Consider the following 23,002-nt stretch of genomic DNA (forward strand, 5'->3'; position numbering starts at 1 on the left):
TATATACATGCCCAATAAATTGGCCCCAAATTTGAGCTGCACTGAGCAAGTCAGGGGACAGAGAGGATATAAACCAGACCCAAAGAAATGAAAGGTAAAAATGAGGTGGGCGAGGTGGGGAAGAAAAATGGGCCCTTGATCAGACTACTTATTAGATTCCACATGAGTAAAGGTTTAAAATACTCTCCACATACTACAACCTGCACAAAAGAAATAAATACATCAAGGAGTTTTTTTTTTCCTGTGTGTTGAAATTTACACATCATTTGACAAATCTGTTTTGGTTAATTAGGGGTATCTCTGTTTAAGCAACTATTAGATTTCTCAAATGATGCAAGAATTACTCCAAATAAAGAGAGTTTGGTCTCACAACAATGCTCTCTCTTGACAGGAGGTGAAGTGAGTATTAAAAGGTCCAAAGCTTTAGGATACTAGTGGTATATGGTCCAGGATAATTAAAGCAAAGCATCGACACTACATGCAAAGTATTAAGCACTGATCCAGTAGTTACACGTGATTAGCAATGCCATGTTCCATATGATACTTAATTAGTACATGCTTTATATTTAGAACTATCAGCTTCAATGGAGCCAGAACTGCCAATAGCCTTTTAGAATAAAAGAATAAACCCAATAAAAATATGCTTTAAACATTTACTAAGTTATAAAAAATGTATAGACCATTTGAACAGGTGAAGGTGACACAGGAGAAACTAAAGGATCAGGATGAGGCAGTTGAAACATCTCTGGCTTAAACTTGGAATTTGCTATCTTCACACATTCTTCAAGTGTTGTAATAAACGTATTACATGTAGCACTGAGTAAGGAAGAAGCTTCGTTCAAGTTCTGAAAACCAATTAAAGGGACAAGCATCAGCAAAAATTTTAAAAAGAAGAAAAGACAAATACCAAAAACATTACTTGAGAACCAAGTTGTAGTGGTGTTCAAGTGCTGTAGCTGTGATGGTCCAGAAAATGAACAAGGCAAGGGTTTTTATTGTAATATATCTTTTTACTGAACAAAGCTATAAAGTTGTAAGAAGTTTTACACATTTTCAGGCACACACATCTGAAGAAAGGCATGCTCCAAATCTTGTCAAACTTCTCTCCCAACTCTGCAATTGGTCCAAATAAAGATATCACAAAAGACCCTGTTTTTAGATTTTCAAATTACTTGTCCAGAGCTCTCTCCAATGTGCAAATTGGTTTACAATACTTTTCACTGGAAACTTAAGTCAACCTTATTGAAAACTGAACTCTTAAGCAGGTCATATTTGTTTCTAGGTAAATAAATACAACAGGGCAAGCATTTTCTTTCGGAGGTTTAGCATCATGTAGCAAAAACACTGCAGTGTTGTTCATGCTTCCCAAAGTGAAAGCAATGATCTGCCAGAAGTGTAGGACACCTGTAGCTCCCTCCACAGTGATAGGTTATAAGTAAATTAAAGCAAAGCTGCACAAGACCCATCGCCTCTCCTAGTACAGGGACTCTTTAGATAAAACCTGCTTTTTCTGTAAGCAGGCACAACGCTATAAGACTGAATTTGGTTCTATAAGTAGAATATCCCCCGCCCCCCTCAATGTGCTGGTAAAGGAGCAATAGAATCTAATGCGTGATCTACACAATCATGCCTCCTGCCATGTCACACAGCCCTTAACTCTGATGCAGAGGAAACTTGGGATCACAATCCAAGGCTTCCCACACAAGCCCCCACACCTCAGGAGGCGCACAGCAGGGGCAGAGTTCTTCACACTGCTGTAAGCCGCACAGCTGCAGGGCTCCCAGAGGGAGCAATACTGGGGAACACTGCTGCAGCTGCAAGCCCTACAGCTCAGGAGACCCACAGCAGTTGGGACATTCTTCCTGCTGCCCTGCGGCAAGTCCTGCAACCAAGGAGTCTCACAGAAGGGGCAGCATACTGCCTGCTGCAAGCCCCACAGCTGACAAGGCTTGTCAGCTGTGGGGCTGTGGCTGAGAGCCCCTCAATGAATGGGGTTGCCAGCTACAGACCTGGCCACACGTTCAATTAATGGTATGATTAGAACAAACTTATGCAATATTTTTTGTGGAATAACTTTGTAGCTTATTGCTTGTTTTATCACCCCATTAACTGGTTGTGTAGTTGGGTTACAATTTAAAGAATGATTAAGTGGTTAGTCAAGCCTTAAGTGTAACATGTAGAAGGGGCCTTATAGGAGCAAATAGATTTCTCAGGTTTTTTCTGTTTTGTTTGCTTTGTTTAAGTGGATGACTCACAAAACAACCCTCCCCCCCAAAAATACCCACCATACATGCTTGTTAATGTACATGCTAATTAAATTAATCTGTATTTTACATACATAGCATCTGTTAATGGTGTGCTGTACTGTGATGTACCTAAACTTAATATATTGACATCTGAGTATAAATAATATTTAAAACAATTAGGAAACTGACCTTTGGTCCTCCCCATCACAACATTAATGTGCTTGTAAAGTACACAGTGTTAACAAGAATCTAAGACAAGTTAAATAATCTAATGCCTTAGGATCATTTTAGAAATGTGATACCTCAATGCTGGGAGAGGAGCAAGTCTCATCCTGATGCACAAATTCTTGTATTGTATGAACTTGACGCATTAAGAGATCACAGTAGAGGCGAAGTTCAGACATTTTGGTTTTAAGAGATTCATTGGTTTCACTAATTTCTACAAAAAAAAAATTCAATATATTGACTACAGTATAAAACCCAATCTGAACATTATTAGATTTCCCCCCTCCCCAAAAAAGCCAAGCAGAGATTCCTTTTGAGGTTCCTAAATAAAAGTAAAAACTAGTTTTACAAGTAAAATTAAAATTGCAGTGGGACTATAACCCACAGATAAGAGGTGAAAAGCTTTCTTAATTACAATGCAACACGGGGAACAAGGAAGACAAAGTCTGTAGCTTCACATAGTAAGGGGTTCTGCTTTCATACATCCACAAGTGCCTGAAGAGTGTGGTTGCCAGCTCAGAGAATCTAGTATCTGATAAAAGGACGACGTATTTTAACCCCTCAGATTGGCTGCACAGCATTCACACCTCCATGACAAGTATACAGAGATACAATTAGAGACTGAAAAAAAAAATTCAGGACACTGAAAGGAAACCAAATATTTTCACAGCAACATGAAACAGTTTTCAGGGTGGCAGTTTTTGAGACCGTTCTAACTAGCTCTCAGAGACAAAAATTTTCTAACGAAGCAACAGAAATAACATGTTTTGTTCCATCATGAAATCTGCATGTTTTTCATATAAATGTCCTATGCTGCCCACCTTAGCTTTGGAAACAGCATTAATACATGATGCAATAGTTCCACCTGACTGGATCCGATTTAAGGGCGTAATTCTTATCCTCTTGTAGCCTTTCTGCAGTTCTGAACTACATCATAACACTCACTAGAACTACATTTGTTTTAATATTGATAGCAGCTCTAGTTTAGACAAGTCCCCAGCAGCTTCTAGCTTTTTTCTCACCATACATACCAGTTAAACCTGCAGCTCAGAATTAAACAAAGGAATAAAAATACATGAGGATAGGTCCTTGTCTAAGTTCCCATCAGTACCAACAATGGCTCAGCTAAACCAGAGTAAGTAGTTGGAAATATTTTTTCTAAAAATATGTCATAGCACAGACAGCAATACTTAAAGGAGTAGAGACATTACAAACAGAGCTGTTCTCAGTCTCAGCAGGACTGTGTCCGTCACTTATAAGAGTGGAAAACAGGGAAATGAGCTGAAACTATTGTAATTTCCTTGCACTTTTGCAGCCTATATTATCAGACATCCTGCACTGGTAAGCATGGGTAAATGGACCACTACAGTGCAAATCTGGGTGCTCATTCAGTCTATATTAAATGGGTCAATATGGTATAAACACACAGAATGTTTCAACAGAAAGGACAGAAGCATGTGATTTATCCCTAACTTTAAGAGATCTAGACAGTATTCCTAATGAGGAAGATCCCCCTTGACACAAGGGAATTAGAAATTTGGAATACCATTACAATGCTTATAAGAAAGTACTATTGATGAATATTCACCCTGTGCGAACAGGCAGCTATTCGATTCGGCTTCAGATCCGGCCACTTCGGATGCCAGGGATCCGATCCAGAGCTCCAGATCGGTTTCCTGCTTCGATTCCGCCGAAGCGACCCTGAAGCTTTGGAGCTGCTTCAGAGATTCAGCCATAGGGTATAATGGGGAAAATCAATGAAATATCTATAACTTTGTTGTTTTTTGTCTGATTTGGATTAAACTTGCAGGGGTGGTAGCCACCACTGAGCGCATGAAGCCTGCCAAGTTTCAAGGAGATAAGTGCAGGTGTTTGGGGGGAACTGCACCCCAAATTCTTGAAAGCAAAACTTATGTCACGTGTATGTGTTACACCACAGGGGGGTGAAAACTGCAAAGGTGTTAGCCCCTGGTGAGGCCACAAAGCCTGCCAAGTTTCAAAGAGACAGGTGCAGGGGTTTGTGGCGAACTGCACCTCAAGCTGCTGACAGGCAAAGCTCATGACATAGATGACCCTGTGTGTGTTAAGGCGCAGCGGGCTGAAAACTGCAGAGGTGGTGGCCTCTGCTGAGGCCATGAAGCCTGCCAGCTGTCAAGGATATAGGTGCAGGGGCTTCTGGGGCCCTGCACCTCTAGCTGCTGACAGGCAAAACTGGTGACATGGGTGCTTGTGCAACTGACTGTCTCCGTCTTGGGGCAGCTGATTGTCTGTATTACTTCCTCCCCTTTGTCTGTGGCTTTGTAGGTGTTAATCCTTGCTAATTAACTTTTTATCTAGTAGCTACCAGTACAGGGGTGGGCAAAATGCAGTCCACGGGCCAGATGCAGCCCGCCAGGCCATTCTACCTGGCCCGTGGGGCCCCTAAAAAATTTATAAAATTAATATTTATCTGCCCCTGGCTGTCTGTTATGTGGCACTCAAAGGCTTGCCAAAACTCAGTAAGTGGCCCTCTGCCTGAAATAATTGCCTGCCCCTGTACTAGTAGCTAGCTACTGTGAATTGGGCTGGTCCCTAACTGAATCATGATTGATTGGTAACATAGTAGCTTAGCAGCCAGGCCTGCAGTAGTTCCCTACCCCATGCCCCAAGACAGACACAGTTGCACAAGCACCCATGTCACGAGTTTTGCCTGTCAGCAGCTAGAGGTGCAGTTCCCCCCAGAACCCCTGCACCTATCTCCTTGACAGCTGGCAAGGGCCACCACCTCTGCAGTTTCCAGCCCGCTGCGCCTTAACACACACACAGTCATTTATGTCACGAGTTTTGCCTGTCCGCAGCTTGAGGTGCAATTCCCCCCAAACACCTGCACCTATCTTCTTAAAACTTGGCAGGCTTTGTGGCCTCAGCAGGGGCCACTACCCCTGCAAGTTTCATCCAAATCAGACAAAAAACAACAAACTTATAGGTATTTCACTGATTCCCCATTATACCCTATGGCTGGATCTCAGAAGCAGCTCCGAAGCTTTTCCGAAGCGGTTTGGAAGGTCCGAACCACTTCGGAAAGCCTAAAGAAGCCAGCACTTCGATCTAGACGTGCTGCTCCGGTGTCCAAAGCATCTGAATCTTCTTTGGATCCAAAGCGTGGTCCGAAGCCTCGCACAGACCTAATGAATATAGCAACTTGGTTTTTCAAAGCATATTGGAATTAGACATATCAATCCCACTAACCTCACTTTAAAACCCTTGCCAATCTCTGTAAAACTTTTGATCAGTCACGTAACTGAAGACAGATATGCAGACTTAGGTGGTGCAAACTGAAATACTTCTGAAGTCAACGGATTTATAGAGATTTATACAGGCTGTGGATATAGTCTGCAGCATTTTAAAAAGCAGCATTGCCTGCTCCTGCTATAGCAGAATCCTAGAAAAGTCTGGCCTGTGGGCTGGATCCAGCCAGCAATGGACTCCACTTCCCAGCAGGCCCTGCCTGCATGGCTGGGGCCAGTCTCCATGAAGACCCCAGCCACAGCTGCCTGTGATAGCATTAGGCTGGGGTTGCCATGGAGACTGGCCCCAGCCATGCTGGCAATGCTGGGCAGGGGGCCGCTCCAGAGCTACTGGGATCTTGTGGTGGGGGCAGTTTGGTCCAGGGCCAGGGCAGAGCCACAATCTGCAACCTGCATGCTCTGGGCAGGGGCATGCAGGTAGCAGATTGTGGCTCTGCCCTAACTCCTTGTAGTGGTGAAGGCATGGTCCCAAGCAGGGGCAGAGCCATGATCTGCAGCCTGCAGGCAGGGCCACGCAGGCAGCAGGTTGCGGCTCTGCCCTGGCCCCAAGCCAAGCTGCCCCCACCACAAGATCCCAGCAGCTCGGAGCAGCTCCTGCCCTGCCGCACCCCCTGCCAGAGAAGCTGGGGCTAGTCTCCATGGCAACCCCAGCCTTGCTAAAGTCACAGAGCAGCTGAAGTTGGGGTCTCCATGGAGACCGGCACCAGCCACACAGGCAGGGACTGCTGGGAAATGCAGTCCGGCTGCCAAACAGATCTGCCATTTTTCCCACACCTGTGCTAAAGCCAATGCGGTGTAAATCTGAACATAGTACAAACTCAAACCAGAGAGGAATTAGGTAACCACCAGTGTAATAAAACATGCAAGTAGGAAAGTAAATGCTCAAGGCCATTATTCATGAGCAGCACAAAAAGGATGTGTCCTGGCTAGTGCCACTATTGCATGTTCTATTAATATCTCCATACTCACATCTCTTTTTGCCTTACCACTGAATCACCTTCCATTAGAAACTGACAGGGTACTGAAGAGACCCTGAGATCAGTAAAATACAATAATTCAGAGAGCAATCACAATTGTGAGATATTTAACTCACCCTCTCTCATGTTTGTAGTACTATATTCAATAACATTGAATAAAATACAGTGCTGTTTCAATACGATGTGCGTTGTTTAGTTCAAATTAATTCAGGCACATATAAAGGAAAGGGAACATACAAAACAGAGCAATACAGTAACAGTATTCTTTTCTTAATGTAAGTGACATCTGACCAGTTGTTTTCCTGTTCCTTTTAAGAAATTCCAGCTTGAAATACAAAACAGGAAGTTTCTATATACACGTATCAGTGGTTGTATTGGTAACTTATATTTATCAATATGTAAAATAAATTAGATTTATAATATACTTAAAAAGAAGGCTGAATTAGGCTGGGACAGATTAAGAACCATTTTTGCCGAGCACAAGCATTTTATTAGATTTCACATACTTCACAGGGTATAAATACCTTTTTCTTTTTTTGTTCTGGTATCTGTCAAACAGGCTTTAGAACTCCCAAGTGCTACTAGCCATCTTTGTCTTTCAGCTGCATTAACTGCTTTCATATAAAAATGTTGTTCCCCTGGAATTATTAGCTCCATTCTTGTGTTGTCTGTTGGATGAACTTATATAAAAGGAGGGAAAAAAAGTAATTTTGCTAAGAATAACTAGAAATCAAGGATATACTTTATCAAACGTAGACTGTATTACTTCAAGCTATTAGAATCAAATTATATATTATAAAGTACATTGTACTGGATCTAATTAAAACTTAAACTATTAAAACATTTTTAATACCACGTGACTTTGATGCTCAGAAACATCAAATCTTGCTCTTTTTGTCAAACCCTCCCCCCCACACCCCAATGCCACTGAGTGGCCAAGAGGCAAAAACCACAGCATGAATTGCCTCTCGGCCACTCAGCAGCAGGGAAAGAGTGCGTACCAAAAAGTGAGATTAAAGGCACAGGTGCACCATGAACTTCCGCCACAATTTAGGTAGGTCCCCAAGTATAAGAGTATTGCTCAGCCATGCAGAGATGAACTCAAGAAGGCTAAAGCACAACTGGGTCGCACCTAGCAAGGGACATGCAGGGTATCATAGTACTTGGGGTCAGAAGGGACCTAAACAGATCATCAGGTCCGACCCACTGCCCCAGGCAGGAATGGGTGCCAGGATCATATCACCCCAGCCAAATATCTGTCCAGCCTCCTCTTAAAGACCCTTGAGGTAGGAGAGAGTACCACCTCACTTGGGCGTCCATTCCAGAGCCTGGCAGACCTAACAGTAAAGTAAGAGCTTCTACAAGTATGTCAGCAACAGGAGGAATATCAGGGAAAGTGTGGGTCCCTTACTGAATGAAGGAGGCAACTAGTGATAGATGATGTGGAAAAGGCTGAAGTACTCAATGCTTTTTTTGCCTTAATCTTTACAGTTAAGGTCAGCTCCCAGACTACTGCACCTTGTATGACAGTTTGGGGAGGTAGTGAGCATCCAACAGTGGCAAAAGAACAGGTTAGAGACTATTCAGAATAGCTAGAGACAAGTCCATGGAGCCAGACACGATGCACCCAAGAGAGCTGAGGGAGTTGACTGATGTGATTGCAGAGCTGCTGGCCATTATCTTTGAAAACTCCTGATGATCAGGGGAGGCTCCAAACTACTAGAGAAGGACAAATATAGTGCTCCCCTTTAGAGGGGGGAAAATGGAGGATCCAGGGAACAGTAGACTGGTCAGCCTCACCTCAGTCCCTGGAAAAATCATGGAGCAGGTCCTCAAGGAATCCATTTCTAAGCCCTTCGAAGAGAAGGTGATTAGGAACAGTCAGCATGGATTCACTATGGGCAAGTCAGGACTGGCTATCTGGGCCCTAACTTTAGCAAGGCTTTTGATATGGTCTCCTACAACATTTGTGCAAACAAGCTAAGGAAATATGGGTTGGATGAACAGACTGTAAACTGGATAGAAAACTGGCTGGATTTTCAGGCTAAAAGGGTAGTAATCGATGGCTCAATATCTAGTTACCAGCCAGTATCAAGTAGAGTGCCCCCAGGGTCAGCCCGGGGGCCCATTTTGTTCAATATCTTCATGAACCACCTGGAAGATGGGCTGGAGTACACCCTCAGAAAGGTGTGCAGATGACACGATGCTGGGGGAAGTAGTAGATACATTGGACGGTAGGGCTAGGATTCAGAGAGACCTAGACAATTGGATGACTGGACCAAAAGAAATCTCATGAGGTTCAACAAGGACAACTGCAAAGTTCTGCATTTAGGACGGAGAGATCCCAAACACCGGGACAGGCTAGGGACTGACTGGCTAAGTAGCAGCTCTGCAGGAAAGGATCTGAGACTTGTATTCAGTTTACTGTTCACTGTAAGTCAAGTGTGCCCTTGTTGCCAAAAATAACAGCTCACTGGGCTGCATTAGTAGAAGCGCTGCCATCAGATTAAGGGAAGTGCTTATTCCCCCCTATTCAGTACTGGTAAAGCCACAGCTGCAGTACTCCGAGTCCAGCTTTAGGCCCCTCCCCCCCCACAGGAAGGATGTGGACACAAAAATTGGAGCGTCCAGTTGAGGGCAATGAAAATGGTTAGAGGACTGGGGCATATGATGCATGAGAGGCTGAGGAACTGGGATTATTTAATCTGGAGAACAGAAGACTGAAGGGAGAACTAATAGCAGCCATCAACTACCTGAAGGGTGTTTACAAAGAAGATGAAGCCAGACTGGTCTCAGTGGTAGCAGATATCGGAACAAGGAGCAACAGTCTCAAGTTGCAGCAAGGCAAGTTTAGGTTAGGTATTAGGAGAAACTCTCTCAGTAGAAGGGTAGTAAAACAATGGACAGGGCTACCCAGAGAGATTGCAGAATCTCCATCCGTGGAGGTTTTTAAGTACCACCAGCTAGACAAAGCCTTGGCTGGGATCTAGTTGAGGAGGGTACTGCTTTGAGGAAGAGGGGCGAGGAGGGGGCTGGACTAAACTCCTGAGGTCCCCTCCAACCTTAACATTCAATCTGCTATTGAATCATTGAATGTAACAAGCACATCTGACAAAAAGTCATTTTCCTCTTTCATTTTTGTGGGCATCACAGGAATTAATGATATAGAATGATATTAGGTCATCCTGTCCATCCATGTGACAATTATTATTTCCTCCAGTAGAAATATATTCAAATCTTACCTTTAATTTCACATACTGCCATCTTTATGCTTCCTTTGCTACCTTTGCAAACATCATCTTGTGAATCATAGTACGACAAAATCCCATTGTCCAAAACAAACCAGCGAGGTTGCCAACCTAGGAAGATCAAAAACATGAAAAAATGTTTGTATAATTGCAAATAAGGTTCAATTAAGAAGTAATGGTACTTACCCATTAAAGCTGTTAACAGAAAAAAATTACAAAGATGCATGTACTGTGCTATTCCTGTGATGCTCACAAGAAGTAAAAAACCCAAAACAAAACAAAAACTTTTAGAAACCATGAAAGATATTTCACCCTTACTCCTTTTGCTACGTACAATTAGCAATGATATTTCACCTTTTACAATCCATTCTTTAGAAAAGTGAATTTTATTTCAGCACCCAATGTATTTTGAAGGCTTATATGTTATTTCTCTCTCAAAAACCATCATATTTCAAGTATATTCTTCAGTGGGCCTCACCAAGATCATGATCAACTGATCTAATGAACTGCTGGCTAGTCTCCTCCACGTATAGAGCAATACAGATCTCTATTTTGCACTTGACAATTAAGAAAACCAATTAAATAATTCTCTCATCCACAAGTAGCCCATCCCACTTCTCAGCAATGATTTAATATCACAACAACATACTGGGGACTTCAAATAGGCCCTAATAAAGAAAACTTGTACTAAGAAGCGTTCATTTGTCAGTAGGGCCTGCACCAGTCACCACATTCAAAGTTTTCACTTATATAGCTACACCAAAACTTTTAGGCTAGAGACAGATATTACACACAAACTGGTTTAAGTGATCAGAAACCAGTTTAAACCTGTAACAGAACAGATGTTCAGTGCACATAAACCAGTTTGAAAATGGCTGAAACTGGTTTGAGATAAACCTGGTTGAATGTAGTATCAAACTTAGCTGATTTGGCAAAAAATGGTTTATGCAATGTCTGTCCCAGACCCCTTGCTGATTTAAAATAAACCAGACACCTCCAGCTTCCCAGCATGCTCTCTGGGCTGGGCTCTCTGCTCCACAGCAGGACTGGCCCCTCCCCTCTGCTCCCTGGCTATAGCTCTGGCAGAGACTGCAGGCACAGCAGGGTCTGCCTGGCTCCCCCCTGTCCTACTCCCCCCCCCCAGCAGGAATGCCCCCCACCCATGTCCCACAGCACGGACCCCAAGACCCACGGACCCTAGGCACATGGTATGCTAGTTAATGCTGAGAGGTGTCTGTGTGTCTATCCAATTTCACTGGGACAGGCAGACGGAACAATGACCACTTAAGGCTTTTTAATCAACAGGTCAGCTGGTAAGCTGTTTGAGTTTGAACTAATGGAGAGAGGCTATTGTTTTGCTGATGAGGTGATGAACACTGTTACCAGCCCCCTGCTGGCTTGCTTGCCTGTCAGTTTGCTGCATACAGTATAAAGAAGCAGGGAGGGAGATTGAAAAGCTCCGTATCACCAGCAGATGCATGCACTACACACCCTTTTGCCTCAGAGTGCTAGCAGGGGGCTGGCAACACTCCTGCCTCTTCAGCAGCCAGCAGGTAAAAGCCTGGAATGGTGCAGGCAGACCTCCCTAATCAGAGGTCCTGGCCACATCCCCCCTCAGCTCAGTGCTGTGCAAGGGAAGTTAGGGCTGCTCTAGCACCCCCTGGCTTCTAGCTTGAGCCACTGTAGACATGTGCCTGAATTTCCTCAGTCCAGAGAGAATGTCTGTCCAGTTAGAAAACCAGTTCAGCCTAGCCAGATTAGACTAACCTGCAAAAATTGAATCAATTCAGGCTTCTGAATGTCTGTCCCTAGCCTTAAAGTTTAGACCATACTTCCATCATCAATACTTGTACAAAACATAACATTATAACATAACATTTAGCATAAAGTTACTAAATAACAAAAGTTAAACTACTATTATCTAATAGAGTACATGGCAGCACAGTGATTTTTTTTCCAAGCTGTTCAGGCTTGGGAAAAAACTATTCCCCCTCCTCCTCCTCCCCCCCGAGCAGCAGCAAGAGTGCAGAGCTTAGCTGGGCATGGTGTGGGCGGTGTAGGGACCCCACAAACTCCCCCCATGGCGTGCAGCCCTCACTGCCTGGCAACAGCAGCAAGGGGGGAGGTCAGAGTGCTCATGCCTGGCGCAGGCACAGCTCCAGTCAGCACTGCATGGGGAGAGGGAGCAGAGCTTGCCTTATCCCCGCGACTGCTCCCTGAGCCTGAGCCTGCAGCTCCAGTCCTTGCAGCAAGGAAAGCCCTGCACTGGAGCCCCACCCCCTGCTTTCCCTATGAGTGTGGAGATGCAGGCACGTGGCACAGAGCTGCAATAGAGGCAGCCAGCGCTGCACTGGGGGCAATAAGCATAGTCCTGTTCAGTCTGTCCAGCCACTTCTATCCCCGGGGTTCCATGCTGCATGCCTACAGCTCCATACTCGCAGAGGGGAAGCCCCGAGCTGGAGTCCACACAGAAGCAGGGGTCCCTCCACTCCCAACAAAGTGTGGGGACCTGCATGACCGGAAGTGGGGGAAGCAGCTGGCTCCAGTGTGGGGCTTCCCCCACTGCGAGTGCTGGAGCTGCAGGCTCAGGGAGCAGAGCCAAGGGGATAAGGCAGGCTCCACTCCCTCCCCTGTGCAGCACTGGCTGGAGCTGTGCCTGTGCCAGGCATGAGTGCCCTGACCTCCCCACCTGCTGCTGCTGCCAGGCCATGGGGGGAGTGTGGGGGTCCTTACACCCCCACCCTTCCTCCCTCACACACCACACACCCACAACCAGCCCTGCTAAGCTCTGCGCTCCCGCTGCCCCTCCAGGGGGAAGAGCAGGAGGAGGGGGAAGAGTCCCCCCCCCCCCCCAGCATGGAACAGAGCCTCCCCAGTCCACCCCCACCCCTGCTCTGGGACCAGGCAGCATCACATGGAGCCCCCCCTCTCAGGCCTGCTGGGGGGGGGAGGGGAGGAGGAGGAGGAAGAGTCCCCATCCAGCACTTCACAGAGTCCCCTTCCCCACCCTAGGAGGAGGGAGAAAGAGTCCCCCAGGTCCCCCTCCCCACCCTGCGGGACAACCAACCCAGCATGGCCCCATTAAGGTGAAGGGGGCAGGGAGAAGGGTTAATTCCTCCTTCTGTCCTTTCCCTGCAGCCAGGGTCTGCCAGGTCCAGGGGCCACCACTGTGGCCCCCTCTGCTCCCTGGCAGACCAGCTGGCCCTGGCTGCAGTGAGGGAAGAGGGGAAGGAGAGAAGAATTAACGCCCTCCCTGCCCACTTTGCCTTAACAGGGTCATACTGGCTGGTGTCTCCGCTAGGGCGGGTCCCTGCTCCGGCTAGAGCGCAGAGGGGAGGGATCAGCCCTGCAGCTGGGGCAGAGAACCCTGCCCAGCCCAGAGAGCATGCTGGGATGCTGGGGGAGTCTCGTTTATCTTAAACCAGAAAGGGGTTTAGGACAGACATAGCATAAACCAGTTTGAGCCAAATCAGTTACATCTGATACTACATTCAACCAGGTTTATCTCAAAGCAGTTTTGGCCATTTTGAAACTGGTTCACTTAAACTGGTCTGTGTGTAATGTCTGTCTCTAGCCTCATAGACCAATTCATAAGTTCACAAGAGATACCCTAGTCCAGCGGTTCTCAAACTCTGTAGACTCAAAGTATACCTCAGAAATTACCAGGTCTTGGTTTTCACTGATTGTTTAACTAAAGAAAAACAACAGAGCAATTTCTCTCTTGCAAAGAAGTCAGAAAGACCAGGACAGGGCAAAATATTTTTAACACTATGGATTCCTTTTTTAAATCTTTGGGTCTCTCTCATGAATCACTTTGCATACTTAACATTAAATGGCACTTGGTGGCATCCTTGAAAAGAGCTCAAGGCACCATGGGGTGCTGCAGCACCTTGATTGAGAATCACAGTCCTAGTCATTAATGCTAACAAGCACAGATCAACCAGATGTCAAAACAGTAGATATTTTGCAAAACAATAAAATAAACTATTCCAAGAACATCAGTTCTTTAGCACTTGAAGGACTTATCTATAGGCATAAATGATGCATTCCATCTCAGAGCTGAGATAATCTTGCAACCTTCTAAATAGCCCCTTTCTGGTTTATATATGAATCAAATGTCAATAACTGTAACCATGAACCTCCCAGTTCAGTAAAAGGATGCAACTGTCCTTAGCATTGACAGCAGTGCTGTTCCAGAAGAGTAAACTGAAGTAATCCAATAAATATGGCTTTGAGTGCAAAAGGCTGAATCATGTACTGGACTTTGTCAATAATTAGGTAGGGGTCTGATGCTGGTTATTAGGAGTTTTACAACTGAATCAATAAGTCATTAGGAGTTTTACAACTGAATCAATAACCAGAACCAGGGCCCAATGAAGAATGTCACATCTCCTAGGTAAGTAAAAAAATGTGTAAACAGAATTTATCATATGCCCATCAGTGTATCTGCACTTTGAAATAAAAAGATCTCAGCTCAGAAATTAAAGCAGAATTAAAAATTATAAAGCAGTTATGAATACTGAGAGGAGGTTACCCATGCTAGTGGCAACTGATTTGGAACTGGAGATGAACATCATTATGTGCATTAAAAATACATAGAAACTAGCGGAAGTACCCATTCTTTGCCCGGGTTGTTATTTTTCCTTGCGTTGTTCCGCTGTTTCTTCATGACTTTGTCGCTCTTGTGCCTGCATGTCTTAAACAAATTTCTGTGAGATATTCCACCTTTTCAACATTAGTTTCTGCAGCAATTAAGGCAACATCTCTTACGCAATTGGCAGCAAGACACTCCACTGTTTTCTCATTAGTTTCTGCAGCTCTTGAGGCAGCATTTCTTATGAGTAGCAAGCAGCGAGATGGTCTGCTTTTTCTTCTTTAATTTCGGTCAGTCTTGAAGCAGTATTCCTTCTGCAATTATTAATAAAATGTGGTGCCTTCTCTTCATAACTTTCTTGCAATCTTATATTTCACATCCTTTTCACAGCAACTTAAGCGCCACTAAGATTTGAAGTCCTTTTCCTTGGTATTTATTGTATTATCCTTTATTCCAGGGGTGTCCAACCTTTTCGAATGTGGGGCTGGATCATAAACTTTTCATCACCCAGGGGGCCAGCGAGTCATATTCAAAGACGTCACAGGAAGTGGTATCGTATCGGGAAGTGATGTCACGTGACCTTTGACACAAATGAAGTTGCAGGGGTTGACATGGTCCAGGTTGACATGGCATGCATGCCCAGGTTGACATGGTACTGCAGGAACCACTTGGCTACAACCGGGTTGACCTGGTGCTGGAGAAGCCGTGGGGCCAGGCCGGGGTTAACCTGGTGCTGCAGGACCCGTCTGGGCAGAACTGGGTCGGCACCAGCCAGGAAAAGCAGCATGCAGCTGAAGCCGGCTTCCTATGTGCTGCTGGGGACGGGAGGAGGCTGGCCAGGTCTGCACCAGCCAGCAGAAGCAGCGGTGGAGCCGTGTGCTGCTCAGAACTGACCGGTGCAGGCTCGTCCCATCCCAAGCGGCACACGGCTCCACCGCCACTTCTGCTGGCCAGTGCAGACCGGGCCGAGCTCCTCCCGTCCCCAGCAGCACATGAGAAGCAGCCCCTTCAGGCGGCCAGGCCCGGAGAGTGACTGGCCGAGGAAGCAGGAGCTGCCTTGCTGTGGGGCAGGGCAGGGCAGCAGGGCTGGCTTGAAGCAGGCAGGTGAGGAGGCAGGCGTGGGCTGGCAGTGCCAGCAGCTGCTGCTTGGCCTCCCATGCGGGGCCGCTCCCACGGGCCCCGCAGGGGTAAGCAGCTCCCCCCCGCTGCCAACTGGGGCCGATGGGCTGACCCTGCCCACCTCGCCGCTGCCCCATGGCTCCATGCTCTGCACCGCCATGGCTCTGTGCTCCGTGGCGGTGGCTCTGCACTCCACGCCGCCACAGCTACACGCTCCGCAGTGGCAGCTTCGCACTCCGTGGCGCCACCACTGCGGCTCCGTGCTCTGCAGCAGCACCACTGCTGCCGCCGCGGGCCAGATAAAATGGCTTGGCGGCCCGTGGGCCATATGTTGGACAAGCCTGCTTAATGCAGAGCAAATAGATAAACGGGGGGGGGGGGGGGGAAGAAACCCTGAACCAACAGCCAGAGGGGTATGGCTGCCAAATGGTGGAAGCAGCTTTGTTTGGAGATTTTGGGCAAGAATAAATAATAATGACAGTTGAACTGAATTCACTGCATCACTGGATTCATTGCGTTCACAAAATGGAACGGTACCAGTTTACTATCTGAGAAGCAACATAATCCCAGTCACTGGAAGCCCCAAAAAGGGTCAAGTGAAAAATAACCCACCTATAATTTTCCTCAGGTGGCATTTTGGAAGGTTTAGAGTAGATAGCACCAGCCATTCTCGAGTTAAGTGAACATGCATACAGAAATACACTTCACTACGTACACATATACATACATTCCAATACAACTGCATGCAAACAGAACATGGGAGTTAAGAGAAGGAAATGCAAAAAATTTTAGTAAAGTATTAGACAGAACCTAACATACTGCCATGACCGATTAGTGCCTCCTGAACCAGGGTGGGGCACTTGCAGCAGCCAGTCAGTGACCAGGGGAGGTGAGGGAGGGGTGTCCCTTGCAGCAGACTGCGCTAACCCAGAAATGGCAGTGGCACACCTCTGACTGCAAAGGGACCAGAGGGATTGCTTCTCCTGATGCTCCCACTCCCCACCCGGCACTCTCGGGCGGGGCACCAGCATTCTCGCCTGCCCCCTGCCTGGGAATGCTGGCTGTCAAGGGGTGCACATGCACCACCTACGTGTCACACGTGCACCCCGCCACGCTGCTTTGAAAACCACAAAAGAGCCTAATCATCAACTGAAGAGGAAGAAAGTGTCTAATGAGACACAGTGGGGGCAGTGATGTCTAGTTTTACCAAGTATTTTCATTAAAGATGACAACTTGGGTAAAAACACATTAATGGAATGAACAGGGTCTCATGAACTTGGAGGTGTATCACACTGCAGCAAGAACACTTAAATGTGAGAGATTACAGGTGAGAAATAAAGGGCAGGAAATAACTAAATGAAATTCAGCTAGAAAATGTAAATAAGTAGGCTGAAGAAAATTATCTCCAATACAGGTGTTTCATAGGAAGGAGAAACATGGCAAGTGGCAATTTTGAGAAAGCTATATAAGGAAAATAAAAGACTATTGTTACGAAATCTCACTACTGTGTATAGCTAAGCAGATCTGATACTTATGCCTGTCCCATACAGTTTATAATCCAATAAAGAGGAAACAAAATAATGCTAATGCTAAAACAGGGCTAATATTATCACAGCATCTGACAAAGTAAGCTGCTGCTTACAAAAGCTTTTACCTCTAAATTAAGTCTATAAGAGGCATATTTTTTTGTTTTGGATTAGATGATGGTTTGCAGTAGTGTGACAGGCCATACCTGGAACACTGCAGTTTACAAAAATGGTCTTGGAGCTGATGGGACTGATTTGAGCAAACAATAAGAGTTAGGTAGGAATAAAAACTGAATTTAAGGTGGCCTTTCCACTGGCCATTTCTATCGCCTTTCCATAAAGCAGCATACAAAAGGAAGAGTGAACTGAATCCATGATCTCATTACTTTCAAACTATTTCCCCCCTGCAATTTAAAGTGTTCACAGAAGAGGAAAGAAAGACAACAGAACTACTCAAGTTCATATCGCATAATAGAATTTAATTATTGCAAATTGGCTGAAGGGTCATACTCAGAGGGTGGTGGTGGACGGGTCATATTCGACCTGGGGGGGAAGTGGGCAGCGGAGTCCCCCAGGGCTCGGTCCTTGGGCCCGCACTGTTCAATTTCTTTATCAGCGATTTGGACGATGGGGTGAAAAGCAACCTGTTTAAATTTGCTGATGATACCAAAATTTGGGGTGAGGTGGGCACGCTAGTAGGGAGGGAAAGACTGCAGAAAGACCTGGATAGGTTGCAAGGGTGGGCTAACAAAAACAGGATGCATTTCAATACGGACAAGTGCAGGGTGCTGCACTTGGGCAGTAGTAACCGACAGCACTCTTATAAGATGGGAAACTCCCTTCTTGAGAGTGCAGAGGCAGAAAGGGATCTTGGAGTCATCATTGACTCCAAGATGAACATGGGCCGACAATGCGAGGTCACAGTTGGCAGGGCTAACCAGACCCTATTGTGCATCCACAGGTGCATCTCAAGTAGGACCAAGGAGGTGATCCTCCCCCTCTACGCGACACTGGTCAGGCCAAAGCTGGAGTACTGTGTCCAGTTCTGGGCGCCCCACTTCAAGAGGGATGCGGACAACATTGAGAGGGTCCAGAGGAGGGCCACCCGCATGATTTGGGCACAGCAGGGCAGACCCTACAATGAGAGGCTACGAGACCTGAACCTGTTCAGCCTTCACAAGAGAAGGCTGAGGGGGGACCTGGTGACTGTCTACAAACTCACTAGGGGGGACCAGAAGGGTTTGGGGGAGACCTTGTTTCCCCTAGCGCCCCCCAGGATAACAAGGAATAACGGCCACAAGTTGTGGGAGAGTAGGTTTAGATTAGACATCCGTAAGAACTACTTCACAGTTAGGGCGGCTAGCATCTGGAACCAACTTCCAAGGGAAGTGGTGCTGGCTCCTACTCTGGGGGTCTTTAAGAAGCGGCTTGATGCCTACCTGGCTGGGGTCATTTGAGCCCAGTTTTCCTCCTGCCCAGGCAGGGGGTTGGACTTGAAGATCTACAAGGTCCCTTCCGACCCTACTTCTATGATTCTATGATTATTGGCAATGTTTAATCAGTGCCTTTTCTTTTTCTCCCCATGCAAGACTGTTAAAAAAAGAAACTAAGTAATTATCTATGTTGAGCCAGTTTTTTTTTTAATTTAGTTAAAACCAATAATCACGGTTATCTGAATAAGTTGCAATCATCCGTTTTCAGTTCACCTGTCACTTAAATTGTACAGTGAAAGAACAGTCTTTCTATTTTAATCCCATGTTATTTTTTTTAAAACACCCACTGGTTCTGAAATCTTATTGGAATTCTCTCCAAAGTACCATATGTCCGAAGTGAATGAATCAATGCTACAGAAGGGTGTATTAACAGAAAAAGAACAATTAAAAGATTATTTTGGCAATAATAGTAGGTGCACCCCTACTACTTATCACTGTTGAAAGAAAAACCAAGGCCCAGATTCTGAAAATATTTAGAGATTTAATTTTACAATTGGACATAGTCCCACTGGCTTAAGTAAGACCACCTCCTTACATAGTTAAACATACCTGAAGAATCTGGCACTGGAGTTGGTGTCTGAAATATTAAAATACATATAGATTCAGTTCCTTTAATCTGCACATTTGACAGCTTTTTGTACACTCTTTTATTAACCAGACACAGAAGATCAAGAAAGTTCAAAGATCTGTCCCAAACCTAGATGCTACCCAAAATCACAAGGGAGAGGTATGACTAGTATCAAATGAAAAAGTACCAGCCCAAATGACCAGATACTCATTTATGACTGGGTTGCCTTTGGTTCAATTATGAAGAGGGGCCCTGGGCTCATGCCTATGGATGTACAGTGACATGTTCTAATCGCTCCATCGCTGCCACCGTTCTCTAGTTATACTTAGAAGGGAAACAGTGAATAAGTGTTACTCTTTCACACAGCAAAAATGGAAAATAGAAACTTAAAAATGTAACTCTAAAGCCCTAAGTTGAAATGGTGTCCTATAGAGCAAATGTAGTACCTTCAACTGCCTTTAAAAAGTTAAAATCTATTTTGAAGGAGTTTTTGTTTTGTTTTGTTTCTTTTTTTAAGTTTGATGGTATCTGTTAAAAATGAATTATATCTCAAGGACACTTCCTGCAGGAAAACTCAAGAGTGCTTATAATAATATTATTATAATTACTATACTGGTAAAGAGCCTTGTAACATGACTTTTTTTGAAGTGTTAATAGAAAATAAGTACAATTTTGTCATTTAATTAAAGGTAGAAGTTTTCTCTATCCAACTAATTTAAAGACAGACATTTCCTCTATTTCTTCATGAAGAAGCAGAATAAGGATGACAACTATTTAACACTTGATAATGATATAACTTTTCTCTCACCACAAAATACAAACATATTAGATTTGCCCTGCTATATGGCAGTGAAACCCCTATACTTGTGAAGGATGTTAATCCACACTACAGGAATAGAAACACCATGAACCAAAATATAACTAAGAAGCCTCTTCAGTGGTAGAGTATTTATTTATAGGATCTGAGGTCAAGCTCCAGCTTAGAGCACCACTGCCAGGTTAGCAGTTCTAAGAGTGCAGAAGCAGCTTCTATGAGGGCGCTGAATAAGTCATGCCTAGCATATCTTTAAAAATTAAAAAGGGAGTGAAAACTGTTTGGTTTAGGGTAGGAGGCAGATTTACACTACAGTTCACACCAATGAATTGAGGGAGTCTAGGGTGTTGTAAAGAAAAAGGTCGACAACTCTGACAGCCTCAAACATTTGACAAAACTATATGCTGAATTTTGTTGTTTTTTTTTAAATATCCTATCATGCTCTTTTACCATGGACAAAGGCAAAATGTAGCAGACACAGGCACTTTACAATTTCTGATATTTTAAGTTCTCTAACTCCTCACACAAATCTGAATTCAGGGAATCAAAACAGCTCAGAAAAAGACCAGACTAAAAGAAGGCAGAAGAAAGCCATTGCCACTGCAGTTAAACAGCAGGCCTGATTAAGCATTTGTGCGATGCAACACTGATAGGCTTCAAAGGGAAAATTAGTCCCATTGCATTGGCAAAATGGAAACCTTTCCAACAGTGAAGAGATATGCTGTCCATTACTGGCTCTGGGGTAGTTCTGCAAAAACAAACAAACAAACAAACCAAAAAAACCCGGAAAAAGGGAAACCAAAGCTAAATATAACAGATTTACTGATGGCAAATACATAAATGCATTCCATTTCTTTCTCTGGCTCTTATAGAAACACATTTTTAATGCCAATATATTTTAATCAAACAAATCATTGCTAAAACGTTGATAAGTTAAAACTGTTAGTAAAAACTTGTAAGTACCTCCCAGAACTACAGAAGTATTTCGTATGCTGTATGGCTTCGCACTTTATTTTACTAATTTTATTCCACTTGTTCAGTTGACAGTCTCACAGGGATATGAACTGTGGCCAAAGCCAACTCTTTTTTGGAGGGGGAGGGGTTTAGAGAGGAATATCTACCTCTCCAAAAGCTCAAACCAGCATGATGTAAATTAGCTTAACTTCAATGAAATAGAACTTATAACATGGCTACATGCAATAAATTGTTTGTAACACCTCGTTCTTGTGAAAGGAAGGATGGTCTAGTCCCAGTGATTCTCAGCCAGGGTGCTGCTGTGCCCTGGGACACTTTGAGACATTTTCATGGGATGCCACAGGATGTTAGGTGCACAAACATGATTCACAGGCTAAACCCAGAGATTTCCAATCAAAGCCCAGAATGCGTTAAAAGCACTCTGACCTGCTGTGGGCTTTCTGAGTACTTTTCAAGAGAAGACAAGCCTATGAACTTCACTTCATAAATCTAATGGATACAAAAAATCATGGACTAATTCATCTCCCCACCCTCCAGTGAAATATGAGACATTATAAACTAGAAGGAAACACAATTCTACATTCTGCTTGCCACCAGATAAATCTGAGGTAAAAAGACTTCCAACTTTTATCTGAACCAAATTTGCACAGAATGAACTATTCCAACCAAGAGATTTTACACCACCTTCAGCTCTCCTGTGAAATATGAATTTTCATTTCCACTTAGAAATTTTACAACCTTTGCATTCTCCTAGGCCTGAAAAAAAGATGAGTGTGCCTGAAAGCTTGCACATAAAGACACTATTTTGCAACTATCTACATGGTCTAATAAAAGATATTGCCTCTTCCATGAGTTCTGATTCCTTCTGGACTAAATATAGACATTGGATTAATGGCACATTGTAAGCTGCCTGCCATCTGATAACCTCTCTACATGTTTACCAGCTACACTATCACCAGTTCAACCTGCCCCTTTCCCCCTCACCCACCTGCCCCACACCTGTTGTCTCCCAGTGCTGTAGCAAGGCAAGCAGGGCGACTGCCCCAGGCACTGAAGCGAAGGGGTACCAACAGGCACTGCCCAGCCGGGCGGGGTGTGGGACGGAGCCGTGAACAGCTTGTTTGTTGGGGGGGCGGGGGCACAACTCCTGCCGCTGCGTGCACTCCCGGGCAAGCATGGGAGGGGGTGTGCCCCCAGACCGGTGCGCGGGGTGAGGGTGGGCTGCCGCTGGAGGCTTTGCCTTGGGCACCAGACTTGGTCGCTATGGCACTGTGGTCTCCTACCCCTCTGATCCTCACTGCCAAGCATTTGCATTTTGCATGTTGGTGTCTATTCCCCATGGACAGCGCATGGCACCAGCAGACCCTCCCTATGCCTCAAGAAGGGTGTCTGTGCCCCCCAAAAGCTGGCAAAGAACAATTTTCCCAATGGCTTAGTTGTTCTAATCAAAGGTATCATCACATCCACCCAAAGAACCTCGTCTCTCAGGAGAAAAGCAGCTAGCTGCCTCCAGTCTAAACGAGGCAGGGGAGCCCTGATGGAGGCCAGGTCTTCCAGACTCGTGAGCCGCGTCAGGCCCAAAGCCTGAGCTCCTCTCGCCTCCCCCTGCCCCGGCAACAGGGGGTCTGGCTCCGTCCTGCGCCTCTCCAGCGGGGCCCGCGACTGAGCGAGAAGCCCCCGCAGCTCCGGGCCGCGGGGCGGGGGCTGAGAGCTCCTTCGTGCCCAGCCCGGCCCCGGCGCTCACCGGTGAGGTAATTGGTCCACTTGTACAGGACTCCTTCCATCGCTCAGCGCCGGGCCCCGCGCACCATCGTCCCCCTCCGCCTCCGCGTGCGGCGCGGCGCCCGGGGACATGGGCAGGCGGCCCCAGGTGCGGGGCAGCCGCGGGCTCACGCACGCCCCGGCGCGGGGACAGCCCCGGCGCAGGCTC

At 45.6% G+C, this 23,002-nt stretch overlaps 1 protein-coding gene across 2 annotated transcripts in view; it reads right to left on the minus strand.

Moving 5' to 3' along the window:
- PLEKHA3 (pleckstrin homology domain containing A3) overlaps positions 1 to 22,987 on the minus strand; it is a 28,450-nt gene extending 5,463 nt beyond the window's left edge. For both annotated transcript variants that reach the window (XM_006257832.3, XM_006257831.3), the window contains exons 1-5: positions 22,817 to 22,987; positions 9,978 to 10,094; positions 7,260 to 7,415; positions 2,549 to 2,685; positions 681 to 845 (exon numbers count right to left, since the gene is read on the minus strand). In XM_006257832.3, coding sequence (XP_006257894.2) covers positions 681 to 845; positions 2,549 to 2,685; positions 7,260 to 7,415; positions 9,978 to 10,094; positions 22,817 to 22,856 — 615 coding nt within the window. In that variant the 5' untranslated portion in view covers positions 22,857 to 22,987. The remainder of the gene's footprint in view (positions 1 to 680; positions 846 to 2,548; positions 2,686 to 7,259; positions 7,416 to 9,977; positions 10,095 to 22,816) is intronic.
- Positions 22,988 to 23,002: the final 15 nt, after the last annotated feature.

The sequence above is a fragment of the Alligator mississippiensis genome, chromosome 4, assembly GCF_030867095.1.
Source record: "Alligator mississippiensis isolate rAllMis1 chromosome 4, rAllMis1, whole genome shotgun sequence".
NCBI classification, from domain to species: domain Eukaryota; kingdom Metazoa; phylum Chordata; order Crocodylia; family Alligatoridae; genus Alligator; species Alligator mississippiensis.